The sequence below is a fragment of the Limulus polyphemus genome, unplaced genomic scaffold, assembly GCF_000517525.1.
Source record: "Limulus polyphemus unplaced genomic scaffold, Limulus_polyphemus-2.1.2 Scaffold1059, whole genome shotgun sequence".
NCBI lineage: Eukaryota > Metazoa > Arthropoda > Merostomata > Xiphosura > Limulidae > Limulus > Limulus polyphemus.
This window is the reverse complement of record NW_013666669.1, coordinates 58,206-68,348: the sequence shown is the minus strand read 5'-3', so window position 1 is coordinate 68,348 and position 10,143 is coordinate 58,206. Positions and strand designations below refer to the sequence as shown.

Genomic DNA, 10,143 nt, shown 5'->3' with positions numbered 1-10,143 from the left:
CTTTTGCAAGTAAAAATATTCTGTTAATCACTGACATTTTATTCAGTGTGATCCTTGGGCCTGATGAACGCTTAAAAGTTTTTGAATGTCCGGTTGCAGTGTAGTCAGTGATAAGCGAAGAACACCTCCGTTCACAATATCAAGGCGGTTACGTATTTTTGATAGCAAACAAGTCACTCGACTAAAACCAGATTCAAACAGATAAGATGTGGGAAAAGTGATAAAATACAACTTTGCCTTCTCCCAGAGCTGTGGAAACTTATTAGCTATTCCATTACGTATCCAGAAGTAATGTTTGTCACGTTTGAATCTAGCTTGGGCAGAGAATTTTCTGTGGCCCACTCAGAATTTTCTGTGGCCCCCTAACTTTCCATCATTCACATGTGGCCCCTTAGAAACGTGGCGTGGTCCCCTGGGGGTGGGGGCATATGGCCCACGTTGAAAACCACTGGGTTAGAGCATAATCTTTTTTTTTTAAGGTACTTAGACTTTGGCCACCAGATGGCACGAAAATCGTACCAAACATCTTTTCGTGATGTACCTGAAAGACAGTAAACAAACAGTGCAGGAGAGACGTGGGTAAGTGAAGTAAGTTATTGCTGTAGAAAAACTTAAAGGCCGTACAGATTCATGTATTTTTACTTAGTAACTAGAAAGTGATACATTATTACTAAACCTAATTTGTTTTCTAAAATAGTTTATCTTTCCCTAAAGCTCAACAGTGCAACTGAAATAGTAATTAAAAGGACATCGAGTTAAATCTACAGGTCTGGTGTCGTTAGTTGTAAGTACGAACCTACTACACTATTTTGTACTGAGTTATCTATCATGTGATTCCAAGATAAAAATAGCTCCATGAGAAAGAATATTTTATTTTCCATTCAAGATTTCCTTTTAAAGTTTATGCAATTGTTTATTGTTTTGTATAACTAGTTTCTATCAATATTTGTATATTTCATTCCATATAATGCCACTCAATATTTAAATTTTATGACAAAACTTTTCTGAAGGAGCGGTTAAAGTAATTTGTGTTGAGCCAGGTCTCTCTCTGTATGCTAGTGGCATGTTCGGCAGTTTACATTTTTGTCAGCTTTATTAATAATTAAACTTAAGTACATGTAAATATATGAAAACATTTAATAGTGTAATTGATCTGTAAATTAGGTATCAATACGAAGTTGAGAAATTTGTTTCAGATATTGCGCAAAGGTAGATAAGGTTAATCTGTACAAGCAGTCGATAATTTGTAGCTGATATTTTGAGTCGTAGATAATCTACATAGAAGGCTGCTGACCAAAAGTGACCCGACAAGCTCGTGGCTACTCTGATCGAACAGTGGGATTTGACCGTCACTCTGAAAACGCGTCCATGGCTTCTAAACGCGGAGTGTGATTTTGTAGCAACGAGACAAGAACCGTAGACCTTCATGTTCATAAGTTGTGCCCTTAAAATTAACCACTAAGTAAGCCATGCCCGGTTGAGTGTAATGGAATTAACGTGAATTACTGAGCTATTATATTTACTTAAATAGTTTAGAATTGCGTTGCTGTTTAAAACATTTTATAAACAAAGGAACGAAAGTGTAACTAGTAAAATGTTAATAAAAAGAATAGTAATAATAATGGAACAGCTCATCATTAGTCGCGCGTGCGTTGAAAACCTTGAATAATATAGTGCTTTGATCGATTCTTAATTGTTCCCGTATTGACGTTTTTTATTTTGTCGTTGCCACGTGAGGTCAAGTGTTAGGAATATTTATATCGGTTATTTTTACGTATTATTCAGCAATGGTGAAAGATTTGATTTCATCTAACCAGGAATAGTGGGCCTTTATCGCCCCCGTTTCTCACCGGAAATTTATGAAGCGGATAGTTTTACTTGCGAGAGTTGCCAGAATAGATCTTGTGGCGACGCCGTTTCATGCTACTAAAAATACAAAAACCGACAAAGTGTGGTTCGCTGTCTTCCATATACGTGGGGTATCTGGAAATCACGTAGGATAAAAAAAAGAAAAAAAAAGGGAAACACTAAAGATTAAAACATTCCAAATATTTTATTCCAACTGTAAGACAGAAGTTATCATAAGATTTCATAAGTAAATTGCCAAGTGAATGTCACATGCTCATATATTCATATGTAAGAAATTGTTCTTCGTAACGATCTTAATTCCACCCAGTTTGGGGTCTGCTAGTAATTTTGTAAGACAAGAATACTTACAAATTCTTGTGTAAGAAACTGTCTGGTTTAATTTGTTCATTCCCAGCTAATTATAGCATGGATTTTGTTACTTAATGGCATATGTTTTTACATGTTACGTAATATGTATTTCAAATGGCAGTCACTAGCTTTGCATTTTGATTTCCTTGACTTGGATGTTTCATTTACACTTGTGAAAGAAGTTTCATCTATCGTTTAAGGCAACTCTTCTAGTGCAGCTTTCTTCAGAATGAATATTCTTATTAGTTAGTAGATAATCATGTATGTCGCAGTAATAGTAGAGTTTGGCGAATTACACCAGCAACTGTGTAGCGGTACTTGGGTTAGCGTGCCGAACTGTGAATCTGGTTTGCGTTATGATGCCGCAAAATCGCGCTCCGCAATTTCGGATTGTAGGTTCGTTATAAAATTGGCAGTGGGTGTTGTTGACTTGTTGCCTTCCCTGTAGATTATTAGTTTAAAACTAGAGTCGGCTAGCACCTATAGCTCTTAAGTAGCCTTGTGAGAATATTCAGCCCAACGTCAGTGACTATTCTGTGCACAGACTGGTTCCATGTGAAGCATACAAGAAAGATTGTTCATCAGATGGTGGAGAGGATAAAATCATGATTATCTAACAATAGCCTGTAGGTTTAATACTGGAATTTTTTTTTAAATTGTTCAAACACTGTCCCAAATGCTCAAATAGCAAAATACACTGTCAGATGATAATCACAGGTCAGTTTGAAGGGTAACCTTTTTTGCATCAAGAATCTCAGTAAGATTAAACTTTGCAAGTGGGAAGCTTAAAACATACCACTGCAAAATGTCACCCAATAATATGACACACTGCCTTGAATGTTTAAACAGAGTGTAAAAAAACAGAGTTAAAAAGTTTCAATTTGTCAAATTGCTAAACTGTAAAGACCACCGTACACTAGATTTGCATGAACATCTGTCTATCTATGCAACAACGATAATGATATTGGATTAACTTCAGTGTTAGTAACATTCAGGACCAATCCCAGAATTTGTTTCATAATCATCTTCATTATTTTCAGTGTTAGTAGTATGGTTTATTTCAAGTTAATTTGGTGGTGCTCTTTATTTTACAAACATCAATTAAATGATACTATTTGGAAACTAAAGACTATACCATACACAATTTTTATTTAACAGGAATTATAAACCTATTTAGTCTATATTTAGAACTCCCGCAGAAAAATATTAAATGATTTCATTTTCGAGTTTACATTTATTTTGGAATTAAACATAATTTAATAATCTCACATGCTACTGCTATATTGGATTGATGATCATTCCATGAATGAAATAATAGTAAAATTGAAATCATGGCACACAAGAATCTAAGTGTAAATACATATTTGGTTGTGATATTTCAACTAGAAGCAGAAATATGGTTAAATTTGTGTTTTGGCAGCCAAGATGGCCACCAGCTGCCATCTTGGATATCTCAAAACACTGAAGGATGCCAAAGTGGGATTATCCAGCATTGGAATCAGGTGATCCCAATTGTCTGATTCTAGTGACCATCAAAAAATATTTGCTAGACACTACTTCTAGACTGAGGCCAAAATTGGACCTTGGCAACTGGACTATTATCACTTATACTTTAATGGACATGTATGTTTTGTGTTTTTGTAATTTTATCAGAACTTTTGAATGACCTCTCTTGTTTTAAATTTACCACAAATCTACTTTGTTTACTGTGTAATATGTTATCATATATCAAAATTCATAGTTAATTGCTTATAGACCTGAATTTTTTTATGATTAGTTGCCTTTTACATTATTCTCTTCTGCAATTATAATGTGATCTTTAAGAAGAAGAATAATGGTCAAATGGTAGTTACAGAATTAGGGTTGGCTGTTGTGTGATTCATTTTAAGCACTTGGAGATATAGTGTGTATTAGTTAAGCACACACATATGTTGAGAATTCATTAGCCAGACGGACAGCTTCATGTGGTACGTTGTGTATGGTTATCTCCCTTATATATCTGTTTAGATGATCATTCTTTTTATTGCAATCTTGTGTTGTAAACATTTATAATTTGCATATAAGATATATAAAATTACTTTTTTATATTTATGAAAGAGCCCAAAAAACATAAATGCACCACTGTTGTCTTGTGATTCATTCAGTGCAACTGAAATGATTGGAGTAGAAGTCACATATCTTATTGAGTGAGGTATTTGGATATTATTTGTGGTTGCTGTATTCTATACAATGTTTTCAAAAATGTTGACATTGTGTTTATGTATTTGGGTATAGTACTGATTTTTATATGCGTAGTTCCTTGTCTTGTAGCCTTATGAGTCAATTTACATAGAATGAAATTCTAAGTAATTAGAGTTTTGTTCCTGAGTCTTTAAGCAGGTTGTCTGTGTTACAAAATGGCTGTAATTATTCTAACTGCAAGTTTTACTTTCCATTTTAATGCTTCTGCTTTCAGAAGCTTTGTAATTGATATGGAAATAACACATCTGTAATGCAATTTACTTAGAATTGTGTCTTCATTTTAACTTAGTAACTTAATGTTTGATTCCACATGCTATAAAAATATCCCCTAGTCATGTTAGGCTTATTAATTTTACACATCATGTAGAGATTCAAGAATGGACTTTGTATATTTTTACTGTATTTACTTTGGTAGACAGTGTATTGATTTATTGATTTACAACCTAATTAGTGTGAGGTAAGTCATATTAATCCTAAAAGAAAGACTCTTTATATTGATCTTTTATTACAACTGTTTGTGTTTGGTGTCAGAAGATTCCCTAGAAGTGGATGTTTTTGTATTATTTATTTATTTTACAGGTTTTTGAAACTGGCCTCTTCAAGTTTTAGCATGAATAAACTAACAAGTAAGAATTATGCTCCTATTATTGACATCACAGACACCTTTGGCCGTTATGGACCTTGGCAAAGAAGGGTCTTCATCTTTATGTCAACTGTAAGTATTTTTTCAGCTATGCACAATCTGGCCATTTCATTTTTTGCTCCTAACATTGACCACTGGTGCAGCCGTCCTCCAGAGTACCAGAATATGTCCGTAGATCAGTGGAAAAATTTCACAATCCCACTAATAAAAGATGACGATGGAAAGACTAGTTTTAGCAAATGCCAAATGTTTTCCTTCCCTTCACTGAACTCTACAAACAACGAAACTGATGTTATTGACTGCCCAAGTTGGGAGTATGAAGATAGCTTCTATATATCTACCATTGTGTCCAAGGTAATTTATAAGTTTCTTAGGGATTTAACAGTAGTTAAAGTAACTTGAATTTAGATATATTCTCTAATGTATCAAACATTTCCCATCTGATTTAAGGAGTATGTTTGAGGTAATTTGAAGAATCGAAATATTTTCTTAATGTATCAAAAGTATATTGGGTAATTTGAAAGTAGAGTTTTCTCACCTGGTCTAAGCAATACATAAGCCTGAGAATATAAATTGATCATGTCCATGATGTCACAAGCACCTAACTCCAATATATAAACACAAGTATAATTTGGTACAGATAACATAATACAAACAACCATGCTACTAATGAAATAATCCCAGGAATTAGCCGTATTTCCTTGAGGTCTCGTAGTTGGATAATGGAAAGGTGGTCAAAGTCAGCAAGAAATTATTAGGTCACTTGCAATACTGCGGAAAATAAGGTTATGATGCAGTATCAGTTACACAGGGAAAAAATAGTTCCTGCATGCCCTGGCTCCCAAAACCAACAAAATGTAATCAGTTGTTTCAGGAGAGGGGCAACTTATACTACAAGAAGTTATTTTCATAGCATGAGCTACTGTAGCAGAGTAGTTGGATGGAAGGCACTCCTTATTGCAAGTAGTATTGTATGTCACCAACAGTGAGCATCACACCCCCCCCCCTTTTAGGACACAGTATTTGTTTTTTAAGGTGGTTCCAGATTTGTACTATTCTTATAGTGGACACACACACACACACTTGGGTTTTATGATTGTCCTCCAACTGCAAGTATGGTGTGGGGTGCCATTTTGGCAGCTAGGTGGTTACAGTTGATGGTATGGGAAGAGATGGTCATTGCTACTCGATATATCGCAGTATTTAAGCAAGACTGTCTATCTTTCTGTGCCAATGACCAGCAGTTCTTAAATTGTGGTTTTGAAAAAAGATGTATTTCTCATTTATGATTTACTTTGACATTCCCATCAAAAGACCATGAATGCTAATGGCTAGAATCTGGAAGAGACAAAATGCTATTCTGCCCCAGTTTAACCCCTACTGAAAAGCATACCAAACGAGGCAGTATCTTACTGCAGTATGGTGCCCTTGCTCATTCAGCTTGTCATAAAATGTTGGCTTGAAGGTAAGAGCATTACCATGGCCATGAATGCTATCGAGGAAAAGCATTCCAAACAACTAACTTTTAGGGACACCCTCATTCAGATCCTCTACTAGCAGTGGGATGCAGGTCTACATGCCCAGATTTCAAATATTGTAAATACTATGTGTATCTGTGTTTTTGCCTTAAATATTGCAAAGTGCAGATCAACTAAGAAATAGTGGTATTATTCTACATTGTAATGAGTGTCTCTTTACTGTATTTTAACCAACAGTTATGTGGAATTATTAAATAATTACAAAAAATGGCAGTTATGTACAGTTGTTTCTGGGATTTTATTATCACTTAATATTATGTCTGTGGTAAATGAGTTTAATTAAACCATTTTTTCTTATTCATGTCAATCAAAGTTTAAATTTTAATAAACTAAAGTTATTGTTAAATAATATAATCCTGTTTCTGCTGTAGTGGAACTTAGTTTGTGACAAAGAATGGGCCATTTCTATGAGCCAGTCAGCATTCATGGGTGGTTACATGACAGCAGTGATGGTGTTTGGGCAACTCTCCGACAGGTAAATCTGCATAAGAGACTTTTAAATAAGCCTTGGAGGACACTCACTTTGTGAATTATTTATAACAATTGTTAAAACATAATCGTTAGTCAATGTTATGGTTTTACAATGAAGTTCTAACACCCAGTACAAATTATTCAGTGTTACAAACTAACAAGGAATGATGGGTCTAGCATTTGTACTGATTGTTGGGACAACATTATGAAAGGGAAAGGTGATTGTTAAAAGTCAATTCCTTACATAAATGCTTGTCATTAAAACATAAAAATGATGTTCATTATCCCTATTATCAAAATGATGTGTTGAATGGTTCTGGTTTTAAGAATGATTCAGTCATAGTAACATTGCCATCAGAACCTTATCAGAAAGAAAAAGCACTGAGAATTTGATACTTACTGACTTTATATCTTATTCTATGTGATCTTAATTTATTGAATAATATGAGTTTATGCATGATTAAGTGATTAACATGTTAAATATTCTAGAATTTAGAAATACATGTGTGTCTTGATGTTTGACACAAGTAATTTTCCTAAAGCTGGAACTGTTAAATGAACTTGTTTCATTTCTTATCACCTAGTAATGAAAAGTTTGTTATAACTTATATTTTTTATTATTTTGACCAGTTTAGTGATATCTGTGTTTTAGTGTTTTTAAATTATGTTCTTAAGACAGTATTCGACTATGTCGAAAATATAAGTAATTATATTCTTTGATTCCATATGCTATGAATAATATTTTATTGATGATATATTATTGTATAGTTTATATTATACTAATGATGAAGCTAAAAGAAATGATATCTTTATAATCACAACTTTTTTAATGATATGGGTTATTCAAAGATTCTAGCCATGTACAAAGACTGAAAAATGGCTGGAGTTGAACACAAGTTATTATAAAAATAGACTTTAATTTTGTATTATGTTGATCACAGGATTGGAAGAAGACCTGTAATTGTCATTGCTGTGACAATTTTTCTGCTTTCTGGAATTACCTGTCTCTTTGCTACCAGCTTTATGATGTTTGCCATTTTGAGATTCTTCATCTCCTTTGGTGTGTCAGGAACTGGAGGAACAGCATTTGTTCTGTGTAAGAAATGTGTGGTTTGCTGAAGAAATTGGCAATATTTTTGTAGATTCTAAATAAAACAAAACTTTAGTTTTTGTAATACAATAATTTTGTAGTCCTGAGCTCAGATATTATGTATTTAAATTAGATAAGCTCCAACTTTTTAGTAGTCAGTTTATTGGTGTAAGAAAAGCCAAGCACTTGTTATATTGACAAACTGGATATTTTGAGGTAGAATGCAAGCCAAGTATTGTAATTGATAAGTATTAGTTACAACTAAATTAAGAATGAATTATTCTTGAACAAAGAATTGCCTTACATAAGATACTTATTGATCTTCTGTTGTTTTTAGAGCATTATTAACCATTTTGAGGAAAAGAATCTACATCAACACATGGTTCAAACAATTTATTTTTACAGAACATAAATAACTACAAGATAATTCAATTTATTGAAAAGTAATTCTCATGACAAAATTGCAATTGAATAGGAAATCATTCAAAGATAAAAGCTTTGAATTAATTGACCATTTAAAAATGAAAAATTATTCAAGTTTTTCCTATATATCTTTAAAAGAACTTTTAATTTATTTTGTGTTTTGATAATCGAATGTGATTTTTCAGTATATTCAAAGAAGCTACAAGTTAAGTACTCTTTCTGACATTTATGTGAAAGAAATGTTAATCAATTGCAATATTAAGATGGTACTTTTAACAACTTTCAAACTAAATACAACATTAAAACTATTTTAAACAGTTTCAAATCTTAACTAATTACAAGATTAAGATGATATTTTTTATCAAATTTCACAATTACAACAGTAAATTTGTATTTTAATTAATTTTACATCTTAACCAATTACAATACTAATATGGTATTTTTAACAATTTCATATTTTTATTAATTACTAAATTAAGATATTTTTAATAAATGTTATGTCTTAACTAATTACAATATTAAAATGATATTTTAAGTAACTTTGTATCTTAATGAATTACAATATTAATTAATTATAATATTAAGATGTATTTTTAACTATTTCACATCAATTACAATAATATGATGGTATTTTTAACTGATTTCCATGAGTTACAACATTAAGATAGTATTTTTAACTAACTTATTGTTTTAATTAATTACAGTATTAAGATGGTATTTTGTTATTTACCCTTTTCCCTTTAGTGATGGAAGCAGTAGGTCCAGAGTTTCGATCATTTTTTGGCCTTGCCTTTAACTTTGGTTGGGCATTAGGATACATTATTTTACCTGGATTAGCATGGCTAATACGTGACTGGTATTACCTTCAGGTGGCAATTACTGTCCCTTGTTTTTTGTTACTTCTATTTTGGTGGTAAGTCAGTGTTTTGGTATACACCATACTGATAAGGTATAATTAAGGATAGGTGATATCAGTAGTGACAGCTATTAAATTGTTTGTATAAATAAACTACAGGGTATTTACAGCAATCACTGTGCTTGTATAGGTAAAGTACAGGGTATTTACAGCAATCAGTCTGTTTGTATAGGTAAAGTACTGGGTATTAATAGCAATCGGTGTGTTTGAATAGGTAAAGTACAGGGTATTAACAGCAATCGGTGTGTTTGAATAGGTAAAGTACAGGGTATTAACAGCAATCGGTGTGTTTGAATAGGTAAAGTACAGGGTATTAACAGCAATCGGTGTGTTTGAATAGGTAAAGTACAGGGTATTAACAGCAATCGGTGTGTTTGTGTAGGTAAAGTAACAGGGTGTTAATAGCAATCGGTGTGTTTGTGTAGGTAAAGTAACAGGGTATTAACAGCAATCGGTGTGTTTGAATAGGTAAAGTACAGGGTATTAACAGCAATCAGTGTGTTTGTGTAGGTAAAGTACAGGGTATTAACAGCAATTGGTGTGTTTGTGTAGGTAAAGTACAGGGTGTTAATAGCAATCGGTGTGTTTGTGTAGGTAAAGTAAC

The 10,143-nt window shown here is 32.8% G+C and overlaps 1 protein-coding gene across 1 annotated transcript in view; it reads left to right on the top strand.

The window, feature by feature from the left end:
• LOC106461921 (organic cation transporter protein-like) overlaps positions 1-10,143 on the top strand; it is a 40,660-nt gene that overhangs the window by 15,230 nt on the left and 15,287 nt on the right. Inside the window, exons 2-5 of the mRNA XM_022389021.1 lie at positions 5,038-5,455; positions 7,011-7,114; positions 8,052-8,206; positions 9,368-9,536. Coding sequence (XP_022244729.1) covers positions 5,069-5,455; positions 7,011-7,114; positions 8,052-8,206; positions 9,368-9,536 — 815 coding nt within the window. The 5' untranslated portion in view covers positions 5,038-5,068. The remainder of the gene's footprint in view (positions 1-5,037; positions 5,456-7,010; positions 7,115-8,051; positions 8,207-9,367; positions 9,537-10,143) is intronic.